The sequence below is a fragment of the Oncorhynchus mykiss genome, chromosome 16 (genome assembly GCF_013265735.2).
Source record: "Oncorhynchus mykiss isolate Arlee chromosome 16, USDA_OmykA_1.1, whole genome shotgun sequence".
Classification (NCBI taxonomy): Eukaryota; Metazoa; Chordata; class Actinopteri; order Salmoniformes; family Salmonidae; genus Oncorhynchus; species Oncorhynchus mykiss.
The window spans coordinates 19,265,586-19,282,488 of record NC_048580.1 but is presented as its reverse complement, the minus strand read 5'-3'; the positions used below and the strand labels follow the sequence as shown (position 1 = coordinate 19,282,488).

Genomic DNA, 16,903 nt, shown 5'->3' with positions numbered 1-16,903 from the left:
AAAAAACAGTAATTGCCTCTGGAATCTTATGTATCAAGCTTCTCAGAGTAGGAGAGCTGATTTAGGATCAGTTTTTCCATTTGATCAGAATGAATCAAATTCAATGGATGGGGGGAGCTGATCCTAAACTAGCACTCCTAATCTGAGATGCTTGATACATACAGTACCAGTCAAAGGTTTGGACACACCTACTCATTCAAAGGTTTTTCTTTATTTTTACTATTTTCTACATTGTAAAATAGTAGTGAAGACATCAAAACTATGAAATAACATATTTGGAATCATGTAATAACCAAAATAGTGTTAAACAAATCCAAATGTATTTTATATTTGAGATTCTTCAAAGTAGCCACCCTTTGCCTTGATGACAGCTTTGCACACTATTGGCATTCTCTCAACCAGCTTCACCTGGAATGCTATTTCAACAGTCTTGAAGGAGTTCCCACATATGCTGAGCACTTGTTGGCTGCTCTTCCTTCACTCTGCGGTCCAACTCATCCCAAATCATCTCAATTGGGTTGAGGTCGAGTGATTGTGGAGGCCAGGTCATCTGATGCAGCACTCCATCACTCTCCTTCTTGGTCAAATAGCCCTTACACAGTCTGGAGGTGTGTTGGGTCATTGTCCTGTTGAAAAACAAATGATAGTCCCACTAAGCACAAACCAGATGGGATGGCATATCACTGCAGAATGCTGTGGTAGCCATGCTGGTTAAGTGTGCCTTGAATTCTAAATACATCACTGACAGTGTCACCAGCAAAGCACCCCCATGCCATCACACCTCCTCCTCCATGCTTCACAGTGAGAAACACATTTAACCAGTGCTGTACTGCACCACTGTAGCTCTGCGTTGTGTGTGGTTGATTGAGACTATAGACGTGGACTTCGGAGATCAGGTTGTTTTAATGAATCAGAATTCACTCTCTTCATCCAAAAGAAAAGACAAAACATTTGTAGAGCACAAATATGTTATGCAAATCGTTGTCTCTTTAGTGCATCAAAATGATTTGCCAGAATACAAAAATGAGTACAACCTCTCCTTATTATGCATCAACACGTAACATATATTTGACATAGATAAAACCACATACCTGCATCAAAAAGAAAAGACAAAACATTTGTCGAGCACAAATATGTTCTGCGAATCATCGCCTATTTCTACAACAGACGCACAATACAAGGGACTGAATTCATTCGAGGAGCTAGCCATCGTTCACACATACAATAGCTAGCTATTAACAGCATGTTGAATTCAGAATGTTAATATCATCCTAAAAAGTACAATTGCATTTTAACAATATCATCCACTTATGAGTAACCTCTAAATATACAACATTATTCATGAACAAAACACTGTGTTTATGACTTTGTGCTTAGCGGAAACAAGCTTTTCTGAAGATGACAGAAAAGATGTGCCTAACTCTCACAGTGCATCACAATGATTTGAGCACGAGCACACAGGGCAAAACGTAAGCACACACTCCCCTATTCCCAGGATGCAGGCATGCATAATACCAAATCAACATGCCATATTCATGTATGAACCTGGTGAAATTCACAAAGTACTTTAACAAATGTTACACTCACTTGCGGAGATCATCCGTTCACCAACTCTGTGTCTCACGACGACACGGCGGGTGGAACCAAAAATCTCAAATTTGTACTCATCAGACCAAAGGACAGATTTCCACCCGTCTAATGTCCATTGCTCGTGTTTCTTGGCCCAAGTAAGTCTCGTCTTGTTATTGGTATCCTTTAGTAGTGGTTTCTTTGCAGCAATTCAACCACGAAGGCATGATTCACGCTGTCTCCTCTGAACAGTTGATTTTGAGATGTGTCTGTTACTTGAACTCTGTGAAGCATTTATTTGGGCTGCATTAGAGGCTGGTAACTTTAACGAACTTATCCTCTGCTGCAGAGGTAACTCTGGGTATTTTCCTGTGGCGGTCCTCATGAGAGCCAGTTTCATCATAGCGCTTGATTGTTTTTGCGACTGCACTTGAAGAAACGTTCAGAGTTCTTGAAATGTTCTGTATTGACTGACCTTCATGTCTTAAAGTAATGATGGTCTGTCGTTTATTTTTGTTTATTTACACTGTTCTTGCCATAATATGGACTTGGTCTTTTACCAAATAGGGCTATCTTCTGTAAACCACCCCTACCTTGTCACAACACAAGTGATTGGCTCAAACGCATTAAGAAGGAAATAAATTATACAAATGTCCTTTTAACAAGACACCTGTTAATTGAAACGCATGAAGCTGGTTGAGAGAATGCCAAGCATGTGCAAAGCTGTCATCAAGGCAAAGGGAGGTACTTTGAAGAATCTCAAATATAAAATATATTAGGCTTTTTTAAACACTTTATTTGGTTACTACATGAGACCATATGTGTTATTTAATAGTTTTGATGTCTTTACTATTATTCTACAATGTAGAAAATAGTAAAAATAAAGAAAAACCCTTGAATGAGTAGGTGTGTCCAAACTTTTGACTGGTACTGTACGAGCATCACCAGTTCGATTCAGCTACAACCGGAAGTTACTTTTTCTTAGCACTAGCAGGTTAGGAGAACCTGCTCTCCTAACATACTACGAAAACCACTTCCGGTCATAGCTGTATCGAAGTGGCGTGAAAAGAGTGTGTCCCTGAAACATACGGTCCCTCTCACTTCAACTCCAATTGTCCCCCAACAGGTGGCGCTCAGTCGAAATGGGTGCATCTTTATCATCATGAAGAAATTCGTGAAATCACGTAAAAACATATCAGCGCCAGATGCAGTTTCAAGTATAACCTGTGTAAAATCATTTAACCTGTCAGAAATCAATCACACACACACACACACACATTTATATGAGGGATAATAACATTTATTATATCGATTTGAATATATTTTAATCGTAGGCGGCTAGTATAATTATATATGCTGTAGGCTTTCGACATCAGGCATATATACACATTAAGTAACACTATTAACCCATTAAAATAACACGTTAACCTATGTGTGGTGACACATTTGACCAATGAGTTGCATGTTATCATGTCAGGAGTAGCAATGACATAAGCATAGAAATAATTGTTTACAATGGCAAGAAGGGATTACAATTCTGTTTTGAAACCATTTGCGCATGTTTTGAGAGAGAGAGAGAGAGAGCGCGGGCGAGCGAGCGACACCGGTGTACGTCTAGAATACACATGTGCAAAAATATGCTGGTTTTGACAGAGCAGAGGCTGGCATCTGCGCACCACTTCACCACGGAGGGACTCAAATAATTATTCTTCAGAAGATAATTCTCTAGTTTCGTAGAAGATTTTCAAGGTAAGATTAACAACATTGTAACTACAGTAGGCTTACTGTACTGTACGCTACTCTACCGTAGCATACTGCTCTATTTTGTATTTCGTTCCGTTTACCTATTCAGCCTTGAATGTGGTGTAAGAGGTATGGGACAAATTGCAGGCAGGTGAAGGTGAATGAGAATGCGCTCTGCTAGGTGTTCTTTAATAAAATGCTGCAGTGTTCGTCAAACAGGTTACAATGTGGAAATGTGTATTGCATCGGGAATGTACTCGGCTATGTACATTTTTTTAGACAGAGCACATCGAACGGTTTTATCAATATCTGTAAATGTGTAATAACATGGAACAACACTTGCACGCGTGGCAGAATCGTCAGAAGTTATGTTGGAATGTGTACATTGGGGCATCGGAATGCAAATTAAGCATAGCTATGGTTTTGTCTGATCTTGGAAATAATACAAAATATTTAGTCTACAAAATTGCTACGATATTGAGAACCAGCCTGGTCTCGTAGACTAGACGTAACATAACACATGTAAATCCGGGACATTCAAATTAGTACAATTTGTTACGTTTGGTATGGTTACACAAGACAGAAGGTTAAAGCCCAAATCATTTTTTTAATGAGCGTGAATGAGAGTGTACACACTGGAATTATAATGCATGTTAGAGAATGAGAGGAAAAAGACGGACTCCGAGTGTCAACTTCAAATTAGAAAGCATGCAACAACAAACACTGAGCCTTTATATTCATGCATAATGAACAAAATACTGAAAGACACTGTAGTTTTGAGTTCCACAAAGTGGGTGTGGAAGAGGTGAGAAAATGGTTGCTATCTATAAATAAGGACAAACCACCTGGTACCGACAACCTGGATGGTAAACTACTGAGGTTGGTAGCGGAATACATTGACTCCTATATGCCACATCTTAAATGTTAGCCTAGAAGACGGAGTGTGCCCTCCGACATGGAGGGAGACAAAGGTCATTACGGGTCCGTAATTGGGTCCGTTACCCAAGAATAGCAGATCACCCTTTAATGGTTCAAACAGCCGACCAATCAGCCTGTTACAAGTGCTTAGCAAATTTTTGGAAAAGATTGTGTTTGATCAAATACAAAGCTATTTTACAGGAAACAAATTAACAACAGACTGTCAGCATGCTTTTGTTAGACTTCAGTGCAGCTTTTGATGTAATTGATCATAACCTATTGCTGAAAAAAACATAGCTGTTATGGATTTGCATTCTCTGCCTTATTATGGATTGAGAGTTGCATATCTAGTAGAACACAGAGGATTTTCAATAATTGAATGATGTGGCTATTGAGCAAGTTCAGGAGACTGAACTGCTGGGTGTAACCCTACATAGCAAGCTGTCATGGTAAAAACATATAGACTCTGGTTGCTAAAATGGGAAGAGGTCTGTCCATGATAGGACCAGTCGACCAGACAGGTCCTACAGGCCCTAGTTTTGTCACACCTGGACTACTGCCCAGCTGTGTGGTCATATGTGCGGCAAAGAAGGACATAAGTAAATTGCAGTTGGTCCAGAACAAAGAGGCACGTACAGTATCGCACTTAGATGTACACGGAGGGAAAGTGTCAGTAGCATGTATGTCAGTCTCTCCTGGCTCAAAGTTGAGGAGAGATTGACTGCATCACTATTGGTCTTTGTGCGAGGTGTTGATGTGTCGAAGGCACCGAACTGTCTGTTCAAGCAGGTGACACACAGTTCGGACACTCATCGGTACAAAACAAGACATGCAACCAGAGGTCTCTTCCCCAGGTCCAGAACAGAGTCTGGGAAACGTTCTGTATTAAATAGAGCCATGACTACATGGAACTCTCTGCCTCCCCAGGTAACTCAAGCTAGCAATAAAGCAGTTTTTTTTAAACAGATAAAATAACACCTTACTGCACAAAGGGGACTGTGAAGAGACAGGTATTTTATACATCTTGTATTGTAATTTCCACTGTACTATGTATTAGACCAATATATTGTGTATATGTACTGATATGTAGGCTATGTGTGACGGTTTAAATGTATGTTTTTCAGTCCTTGACTAATAATGTACTGTACTATGTATTATGTTATGTTTCATGTGGACCTGTTCTTGCCATAGACGAGTAGCTGATGCTTTTGCAGCTGCTAATGGGGATCCTAATAAATACCAATACCAAGTCTATTTTTCTTGCGTCTACGCAAAGTAATGCGGGTAAAGTGAGCGGATAAATTGCTAGAAAATAGACTGTGCGTTACGTGTGGTGACATGTATAGTTAAAAAGTGTGAAACTCGAGGAACTCCGTTCAAGAGAAAATACTGTTATGTAGAAAGAATGAGACTAGCTAAATTCTTTATAAAATGCTAGGGTGTATTAGCTACAACTTGCCTCACCTTCATGAGCTAACATAACAGGCGGCAGGTATGTTGGCTCCCGTATGATGTATAAGGTGAGTCAAAAGTAACACACAACAAAAAAGGGCTTCATAGCGAACATAACAAATACAACTGTTTATTATGGATTCTCATAACAATTAGGTTGGAATACGCTACGCAATGTACGTGAATTTACGCTCTTTTCTCTCGCACGCATATTATGAAGCTGTTGACGGCGTCTTTTCGGTTTCAGTTTAAGACTAAAGCAAAAGTAGGGTTGTTGGTCAGGGTGAACGTCTAGCAACCCAAGGGTTACGTGTTCGAATCTTATCACGAACAACTTTAGCATTTTTGATAATTAGCTACTTTTGAAGTACTTATTACTTTTTAGCTACTTTGCAACTACTTACCATGTTAGCTAACCCTTCCCTAACCCTAATATTTTAGCTAACCCTTCCCCTAACTCCTAACACATTAACCTAACTTCTAACCTTGACCCAAACCCTAACCTAGCTAACGTTAGCCAGCTAGCTAATGTTAGCGTTAGCCACCTATAAACCTAGCAAACATGAGCCACAAAAAAATGGAATTTGTAATATATCATATGTTTTGAAAATTCATAAAATATTGTACGTTTTGCAAATTCGTAACATATCAGACGAAAGGGATGATGGACATCCACAAATTAATACATATCATACGAAAGCTTTACATGACATCAACATCATGGGCATCCAGTGCCATCCTCTTCATGTTTGTGTATCACCAACCAATTCAAAGTGTTAAAATGATAGTGCGTAGCTACTTGTCCATCGCTCAGAAGGAAATTACATTGCGTCATGGCTATCCACTAGCCTTTTAATGCCCTTATCTGGATTGGCTTTAGTTTTAAAAAATACACTTTTTATGCAGTTTGGTATTTTACAAAGCATTGTTAATATGCCTATAATTACTACGTTGTGGTAATGTTGTTAGAATGTTGTGCCAATGTATTTGTTGTTGGGTGCCATTGGCTGCAATGTGTCAGATAAGGCTAAATAAATTGGCACAACATAGTAATACAGGCATATTAACAATGATGTCATATGTTAAATTGTCATCCAGGTTCAAAGGATGTGCTTGATCCCCAAATAAGATTGACATAGACATCTCAATCATTCTGTATACAGTTCTTTAGACTTATCCAGAATAGAATGGCAGATTATTTGAGACACAATCCCCATTTCATGCTACTTTGCCTTGGTACATTTGATGTTTGCTGTCTCCGAGTGGATATGGTCTCTGCTTAGAACAGGGTGATTTCATTCATCCATCCATCCTCATTCATTTGATTAATCTCTTCAGTTACGGTTATTTATTTCATACTTGCCAAACAAGTATCCGACAGCAGCAAAGGTAGAGCTCTTTTCCCCCTTCTATGTGGGACAGAAAAAGTAAGTCTTAACCCAATCACTTGGTTTCCTGGTTACTAAAATTAAAATAGTTTGCCTAATTCCCGTTTATGTGACAAAACAAGCAGTCATTGTGTAGAGAATCATTGTACCATCTAAACCTCTTTGAAATATATTGACCATAACTAAAAATATTGTATTTTACCGAAAGTACAAAACCGAAAGTAAAAGCAAAAACAAAACTTAACATTGGGAAGTATAGAAATAGTGCACATAGATCCGATTTACCGCTTCTTAGACTTGCTTTCAATGAGAATTTTGGTAAAATGTTCTTCTCATAGCTACAGTACCAGTCAAAAGTTTAGACACACCTACTTATTCAAGGGTTTTTCTTTATTTTTTACTATATTCTACATTTTTGAATAATAGTGAAGACATCAAAACTATGAAATAACACATTGTGATGGTTTGGGATGAGTTGGACCGCAGAGTGAATGAAGAGCAGCCAACAAGTGCTCAGCATATGTGGGAACTCCTTCAAGACTGTTGGAAAAGCATTCCAGGTGAAGCTGGTTGAGAGAATGCCAAGAGTGTGCAAAGCTGTCATCAAGCCAAAGGGTGGCTACTTTGAAGAATTACTACATTATTCCATATGTGTTATTTCATAGTTTTGATGTCTTCATTATTATTCTACAATGTAGAAAAAAGTACAAATAAAGAAAAACACTTGAATGACTAGGTGTGTCCAAACATTTGATTGGTTTTGTATATTAAAGCGAGGAAGAGAAGAGACAATTGGAGCGTATCTGTAGAAATGTCAGACTGGATAATATTTTGCATATCATTATGTCTTGCCTGACAGATGGCCATATCCAGAGAGACTATAACTCCATTTTATATCTTTGCACATTCTGTAGGCCATCAATCAATATAACTGTGCTTTCTGAACAGGGAGGCAACTGAGGTCAGTTTGTCAGAACTGCTTAAAAACGCTCAGGGGAAGTAGCCTCTAGCAGTAGTGCTGAAGAAGTTACCCTCAACCCAGTACTTCTTCTGTCCCAGATAAAACACTTAGAAATAGTTGAATTCTATGTCAACAATACATGTAATATATTTGAGCTCCAATTAGATGTAAAAAAAAAAATGTTGGGCCAGATTTTAAATGTTTTTCAAAGCGTTTCAGGGGTAATCCTGCTCGTGCTGTTTTGTTCGACCCTTTCGTTCATGAGTGTGTTATGATCCAGGCGTGATACTGCTCAGGCAGATGTCTTTACCTTTCCATGTGCAGTTTCCATGTTGTCATCACGGTGACAACAGATAGGCCATCATCGCCTGGCCACCTTCCACAAGCGACACCATCAACACAATAGTGGCAGATGGGTGAGACCCTGGTGTGTTTACACAGTAGGCTGTGTGCGTGTGTAGTAGTGTTTCTCAACTCTGATCCTCAGATACCCCCAAGGTTGTTCGTTTGTGTTCCAGCCTAGCACCAGGACACCTCATTCAACTCCTCAACTAATCACCAAGCCCGTTTGAATAAGTTATACCTTGGAGGTAGCCTACCTACACAAGGACTGGAGTTGAGAAACACACAGACATACAACAGACTCAACCTTCCAGAAAGAGTTGCCTCCCTCTCTCTTTTCTCTCTCCGTGTGGGATCCTATAGAGAGGTTAGGGTGCCCTTGCTGCTACTACAGAGTTCATTAGCCACATCATGTCTTCTACTGTGAAAACATTGTCAGAGAGGCAGCCGGGGAGATCAAGGATATGGGAATTCTCGTGTGTCACCGTGTGGAGGAGAGGAGAACAGGATTCATGGCAGAGGCCTTTGATCAGCGACAGAGCGCGTGAGTGCAGGAGACCAGGCAAAGACTGTGCTGATGGCATCGGGCCTAATCACTAGATTAGTCATCAGATAGGCTAGCCCGCCTAGCCTAGCCCCTTGACGCACACTGCTAATTAGGAAGTGGAGAAGTGGAGCCATGTGCCAGAATATGAGAGAAAACAACAATACTTCTTCATCATTGACTTTTTAAATTGGTGTTTTATGTAACACGTCTTGTACTAATTATTCCTATGCTAATGTGGGGTGACGCAGTGTGATTATGCACAAATTCAACCAGGCCCAGGAAATCAACACGCGCGCGCGCGCACACACACACACTCTCTCTCTCTCTCATCTAAACAATGGCATCTATAGTTGTAAGTTGCGCTATATCCTTATGGATCTCTATGAGGGATAACATCTGTTTTTCTCCTGTGTAGAGTGAGCCTTTCTACAGACTGAGAATGACCTAGAAGCCACCACTGCTGAGCCCAGCAGAGCAGGATATCATTCTTGTGTGTGTAAGCAACAAGGTGTGTGACAGCAAACAGGGCTCCAGCTGCACCCGGGTCAATCTGTCAAACATGGAGGGCCACGTCACACTGCTGCCCCCCCTGCTGCTGCTCCTCTGTAGCCTGTCAGGGGTGTGGGGGTTCCCCTTCGGCCCCGTCCTTGACATGGACGTCACCCCCAGGACCACAGTGTTCTCCCAAGGTAAGATCAGACCAAGGCTCCAGCTCTGCTGTACACTCTTAGAAAAAGGGTTCCAAAAGGGTTCTTTGGCTGTCCCCATAAGAAAAACGTATTTGGCCCCAGTTAGAACCAATTTTGGTTCCAGGAAAAACACTTTGGGGTTCAGTGTTGAACCCTCTGTGGAAAGGGTTCTATATGGAACCTAAAAGGGTTCTACCTGGAACCAAAATGTTTCTACCAGGAACCAAATGGGGTTCTTCAAAGTGTTATCATGGGGACAGCCAAATAACCCTTTAAGGTTCTAGATAGCATTTTTTTCCTAAGAGTGTAGACTAGTTTGAGCCAGAAGGTTGTCCTGTCAACATGACTGCACCTGACCTAGAGAAACCTCTGGGACCTAGCTATAGGCCTATGAGTTTTTTTGGTCAGATCACATGGCCTGAGAAAACTCCTGGCTCTACTTATAGGACATCTACTGTGTACTAGTATCATAGTATCACACGCGGTGTCCTGATTCAATACAACTGACTTTTAGCAAGTGACACAGTTTTGACATTTCCCCTGAAGACTGCCAGCCCCTACTTCCAGGGAGTTATTAATCGTCTCTCTCAAGTCAAGTCCTAGTTCACTTAGTTCACCATGCAGCTCTAATGAAACACTAGAGAATAGAAGAGGACCCCTTTACGGTGGAACCCTGACCAGTGCCTGTGTAGAAAATGAAATAGTATTTTACAAAGGGGTTAGGGTACATCATTTACACGCATCAGCATCTCTTTCCCTCTCATAATCAGCTCAGCCTCTCTTTGTCTATCCACTGCAGCATATCTATCACCCAGAAAGCTACTGTAGCAAAGGGATTTACCCAGCCCTGGCAGGTTCTTCAGATGACTCTACTGTACCTGGCTACTCTCTCCTCTCCACTCCTCTCTACTCCTGTCTCGAGAGGAGGAATATTATTAACAGAGGAGGGGAGTAAAGAGAGCCTGGTGTATCGCCTTCCTGGACAGTGGTGCCGTCACAAAACCAGGCTATTACAGTGGAAAGAGATGGTTAGAGATAAGATAGACAGGACTTTTAGGCGGGGGATAAAGGTGACATAAAACCACCCAAAAGTATTAGTTGAATATTTCTTCCCTCTACCCAATCAGGGAAATGGACTCCAGATTATTTGATGGGTGCCCTATGGAAATCTTTTTTTTGTTGTTCAGAAAGCCTCTATTGCTAAGTCGGTCTAACACAGTCAATCTTATTTTTCTCCTTGTCCTTGTAGAAGGAAACCCGTGACCTACATTCAGACTCCCATGGGCTGTGTGTGTGTGTGTGTGTGCACGTGCGTGTGTGTGTGCATGCATGTATGATCTCTACTCACATCTAAAATCTGCACTTGCATGCACCCCCAGTCACTTTCACTTAGGAGAAACATGCCCCAGTGCAGAATGAAGAGTGGAGAGAGTAGCACCTCGTAGAGAAAAATGGCCGCCGGGCAAGTGACTATAATGTGTATGAAAAGGAGAGCTATTCTATGTGGGTGGTGCTAGTGGTGGTACTGTATGACCACCGTTTTGGTAGTCTGAGATCTCAGCTATATTTACCTCTGGTGGGTGGGGTGAGAGGGCGATCATTAATTTGCTCCGTGTTTTACAGTTGGTCTGTAGGAGTGGGTGTACGTTGACTCACAATAAAACTCACTAAGAACTGGCATATCTGACATTCTGAAATTCAAAAAATGTGAATGCATGCGTGTTTGTGTGTGTGTGTGTGTGTCTCTCTCTATGGTTAGATGAATGCCTGTCTCTGGTCTGAACTCAAGGGAGGAACCTAGGGGATTGTCTCCCACTCACTCTGCTGGTGCCAACCAGACCTGAAGTAATGGAAACATGCATGCAATATTGATGCATGTGTAAGATCTGTCTACTGTTGCTATGAGGAGAGAGTGCAGCGGAGGTCTTGATAGTAGTGGATGTCTGTGTATTATTTAGTCATTGGTTTAGAATATTACATTTTCTTCAGTTGAAAGGGGGAGATTTTATGTAGACTAGCATACCACTCCTGTGGCATGTAGCTATGTTCAGGGCTTGCGATAGTAAGGTTCATAATTGGCAATAGTGATCTGTAATTCACATTTCAAATCAAATTGTATTGGTCACATACACATATTTAGCAGATGTTATTGCGGGTGTCGTGAAATGCTTGTATCTATTTAGTCAAGGCAGTTGTTGTGTCTAGGTGAACAGAAAAAAAGGACTCACTAAAATACTAATGAGTTGACAAGGCTCAATCTGAAAACAAGTGTTTTGTCTCTCTCAGCCCCTAGAGTCTATCTCTCTGCCTTTCGTTCTTCTTGTTGGATGCAGCATCTCACAATTTGTTCTCACCAGTCAGTCTTTGCAGAAAACGGCTTCTTTTAATGTGACACTCGGGTAACAATGGAGAAGAATTGGACATCTTAGCCCTGGTGAGTTATTCAGTGATGCTCTGATCGACCTCTTTCTCTGGTGTTCCCTGAGCTTGGTGGTTGACAGGATCTTAGCAGAGACAGACTCTGCCTAGATACCTGAAATGGCACCAGGATGTATGCACCTAACTGTAGGTGTTTTTGATACCATCATAAGAGAAATATCTCTGCTTTTTTGTTATCGCTGTGCGTGCACTGCTTTCATTGTAATATTGTCTTTCAGAACACTCATGGTAACAAAAATATATTGGGAAAACCACAGTCAGGCTGATGGAGATAAATAGAAAGGGTTACATTGTGACAGGCAACCATGGGAGTTGCATAAGGCCAAAACCACAGTACTGCCAAACATCATAAGAATGATGGTAAATATGACAGACCACTCGTGATAGAGAGAACACACTTGTTTATGTTGACAGTGTGTGGGCTGTTCTATCCAATGATTTAAGGAAATGAAGCCACTAGTGGTGAGGCAGCTATGTCGATCCTTGGTCGAAATAATCTATTTTCCGATATGCTCAGACATTTTAGAGGTTTTTGAAAATAGGGAACAGGAAGTATTGCATTCTTGATCATTTATTTTTGTCAAACTTCATTTTAAAAGTCAGTACTTTATAGTCTTGCTTCTCGAGATGTACATTTGGGTGAAATTTATTCCAATCATGTTCTATAGAGAAATCTATGATAGTTATGACTAGAAGGCTAGAACTCCTACGGTTTGCCTTGTCAGGTATTGGTGGACTAATACCTGACAAGGCAATATAATAACATTGATCAATTTAGCAACAGCTGACAGTTCTCACCAGTGTCAACAGTGGTTAAGTCATGTGTTGTCCCCCCAGCCCATGTACCCATGTGTGTGTGTGTGTGTGTGTGTCATGTGCCTGTCTTAGTTAGTCAGAGAGGATCAGGCGTGCGCAATGAGTCACAAGGGCAATCACACACAGTACAGCTCTATACTCCCTCAATCCACACAGACACACACTAGATTTACTGTGCTTTTGGACCGACCCTAAGGACAGGACAACACACACACACACACACACACACACACACACACACACACACACACACACACACACACACACACACACACACACACACACACACACATTCTTTGTTCTTCTATCCATGAAAGCACCTGTAGGGACATAATCTCTTCACATACATGAACAGACATGAACATACATGTACCCTCAGACCTCTTCTGATGCCGAGAGAGCCGTCCTTCCTTTTGCTCTGTGAGACAGGTGAAATGGCATAGGTGCAAAGTGTGTGTGTTCAGTTTACACACAGGGTGCATTCCACGTGCGGCACTAGGGACAGGGGTGAGAGGTCACAGCGACAGCCTCCCTCAGATCGCTGCACGACAATGGTAGATAGAAGAAACCGCCCCGTCGGCTCAGACTCAGCTGGCACTCTCCGTCGCTTGTTGACTCTCCTCATCGATTTGTTAACCGAGCGCAAGGTGCAGTTTGTGCTGTGGGTTTAGAACAGGAACCGTAAGCCAGTATATGTCTCTCTCTTTTTCTCTCTCTCTCCCTGTCTCTCTCTCTTGGTCTCTGTCTATCCTGTACTCACTCACTATTTCTCTCTCTCTCTCTCTCTCTCTCTCAGAAGTGCACAACTCAGGCCCTCAAGTTTCTGAGTATTGTTGTTGACTGCCTGTGTGTAAGTCAGTTTCTAGTTGATGTAAAAAAGTATAAATGAAATCAGCAGATGTCTTATCTTAAGATGAATGCACTTACTGTAAGAACTGAACAAAATAATTCCATCATCATAATCGTTTTATTGCGTTCTTGTAGGATTCAACTTTATTTTCAAGTAGATTAACCCAATAGAAGTTCTTCATTTTAACATGAAGAGGGTAAAGTTGGTAATAATTCTACGAGCAAAATTCAATAATCGTCACATCCCTACTTATGTGTTTGTTTGGCCTTAGAACGTTGCCTTCGGAGCAGCTCATAGGTCAGACTTCTGACAGACATCAAGGACACTTCGCCCCCGACTGCCTTGGGCGGCGGCCATTTTGCGTCATCCTCATCGTCATCATGGTCGGACTATTTTTAAAATGAAGAATCCAAGGCTATTCTTGTGCACACACTTGGATTAGTCAAATGAAAAATGAGATTTGTTTTTAACATTGCCACGGGTTGTCATTGTGTTAGCATAACTGCGCAAAATAAAATAATCTGGGACAAAACATAATGTTCTTGTCGGGTTTTGAGAAAGGGAGAGTGATAGAGAGGGTGAGTGTGTCTGTGTGTGTATGCGCGCGGATTTTCTTGTCTGTGTGTGTTCAGTTTGTGTGTGCCCTGCTGTGTCGTGACTGCCCCCCCCCCCCCCCCCCCCCCCCCCCCCTTTCTGCATAACCTCGAGTGTGGCCTGACCTTTGAGTTGGTCAGTGGAGAAGAGATTCTCATGGCTCACTCATGTCTCTGCCTGTCTCTCGGACTGCCTGTCTGACTATCTCTCTGCCTGCCTGCCTGCATGCTAGTCATGGGTGCTACTCATAGTATCACCATTGTATCCCTGAGTGACTGTTTGTGTGGGGAGGAGGTTTTCAAACAGGTTTGCCAGCATAACGAAGTGACTTTACCAGTGACAAGTGACAACATGTAGTATTTGTTGTAGTAACCTGCAATCCCATTTTTTTTGTCATTTAAGCCATTGCCGTCTGCGAGGGTGGTTGAATTATGCGAATTGTGCACCTGTCCCCCGAGATGTATTGAAAGACATTCACAACTTTTTTTTGTCAGAAACTACAGTAATGCATTTGATGACATTTATTAACCCTGTCAGAAGAACCCAATAAATCTGACTGGCACGATTGTGTGTATTATAAGTCTTGGCACAGTGTGGTCTTTCCCTAGTGTGTTTTATTGAAACCATTTTCCAACCATTATAGAAGATCAAAGAGTCAAAGCAAGATTTAAATGAACCACATGGGCTATAAAAAGAAAGAGTCGCACATTCTATAAATCAAATCAAATGTGATTAATCGCATACATATATTTTGCTCATGTTATCACAGTTGTAGCGACATGCTGATGTTTCTAGCTCCAACAGTGCAGTAATACCTAAGAATACACACAGATCAAAACAAAGAAATTAAGAAATATCAGAACGAGCAATGTCAAAGTTCAGGATATAAGTACATAAATACAGTGCCTTTGGAAATGATTCAGACCCAATGACTTTTGTCAGATTTTGCTACGTTACAAACTTATTCTAAAATGGATGAAAAAACATCAGCAATCTACACACAATAACTCCCGAAACAGGTTTTTAGAAATGTTTGCAAATTTATATAACTTTTTTAACAGAAATAACTTATTTACATTAGTATTCAGAACCTTTGCTATGAGTCTCGAAATTGAGCTCAGGTGCATTTTGTTTACATTGATCATCCTTGAGATGTTTCTACAACTTGATTGGAGTCCACCTGTGGTAAATTCAATTGATTGGACATGATTTGGAAAGGCACACACCTGTCTATATAAGGTTCCACAGTTGACAGTGCATGTCAGAGCAAAAAACAAGCCATGAGGTCGAAGGAATTTTCTGTAGAGCTCTGAGACAGGATTGTGTCGAGGCACAGATCTGAGGAAGTGTACCAAAACATTTCTGCAGAGAGAAGGGCCTTTGTCAGGGAGGTCCCCAAGAACCCCATGATCACTCTGACAGAGCTCTAGAGTTCCTCTGTGGAGATGGGAGAACCTTCCAACCAACTCTGCAGCACTCCACCAATCAGGCCTTTATGGTAGAGTGGCCAGACGGAAGCCACTCCTCAGTAAAAGGCACATGACAGCCCACTTGGAGTTTGCCAAAAGGCACCTAAAGGACTCTCAGACATTGAGAAACAAGATTCTCTGGTCTGATGAAATCAAGAATGTACTATTTGGCCTGAATGCCAAGCGTCACTTCTGGGGGAAACCTGGCGCCATCCCTATGGTGAAGCATCGTGGTGTGAGCATCATGCTGTGGGGATGTTTTCCAGCAGCAGAGACTGGGAGACTAGTCAAGATCGAGGGAAAAATGAACGGAGCAAAGTACAGAGAGATCCTTGATGAAAACCTGCTCCAGAGCGCTCAGGACCTCCGCCTTGGGTGGACGTCCACCTTCCAACAGGACAATGACCCTAAGCACACAGCCAAGACAACTCAGAAGTGGCTTTAGGACAAGTCTCTGAATGTCCTTGAGTGGTCCCCAAATTATGCACACAAATACAGGTGTGCCAAGCTTGTAGCATCATACACAAGAAGACTCGAGGCTGTAGTTGTTGCCAACGGTGCTTCAACAAAGTACTGAGTAAAGGGTCTGAATACTTATGTAAATGTGATATTTCCGTTTGTGATTTTTTTAATACATTTACTTAAATTACTAAAAACCTGTTTTTGCTTTGTCATTATGGGGTACTGTGATTGATAAGGGGAAAAAATGATTTAATCAATTTTAGGATAAGGCTGTAATGTAACAAAATGTGGAAAAAGTCAAGGGGTCTGATTACTTTCCGAATGCACTGTATGTATATAATGATGTGTATAGACAGTATGTGAGCCTTGACTAGAATACAATATATACTGTACATACAGTGGGGCAAAAAAGTATTTAGTCAGCCACCAATTGTGCAAGTTCTCCCACTTAAAAAGATGAGAGAGGCCTGTCATTTTCATCATAGGTACACTTCAACTATGACAGACAAAATGAGAAAAAGAATCCAGAAAATCACTTTGTAGGATTTTTAATGAATTTATTTGCAAATTATGGTGGAAAATAAGTATTTGGTCACCTACAACAAGCAAGATCTCTGGCTCTCACAGACCTGTAACTTCTTCTTTAAGAGGCTCCTCTGTCCTC

The 16,903-nt window shown here is 41.3% G+C and overlaps 1 protein-coding gene across 1 annotated transcript in view; it reads left to right on the top strand.

Annotated features, from left to right (window-relative positions):
* The first annotated feature begins 3,153 nt into the window (after positions 1-3,153).
* The window catches only part of sema4gb (sema domain, immunoglobulin domain (Ig), transmembrane domain (TM) and short cytoplasmic domain, (semaphorin) 4Gb), a 35,226-nt gene continuing 21,476 nt past the window's right edge, over positions 3,154-16,903 (top strand). Inside the window, exons 1-2 of the mRNA XM_021567323.2 lie at positions 3,154-3,318; positions 9,336-9,609. Of these exons, the coding sequence (XP_021422998.2) occupies positions 9,480-9,609 (130 nt within the window). The 5' untranslated portion in view covers positions 3,154-3,318; positions 9,336-9,479. The remainder of the gene's footprint in view (positions 3,319-9,335; positions 9,610-16,903) is intronic.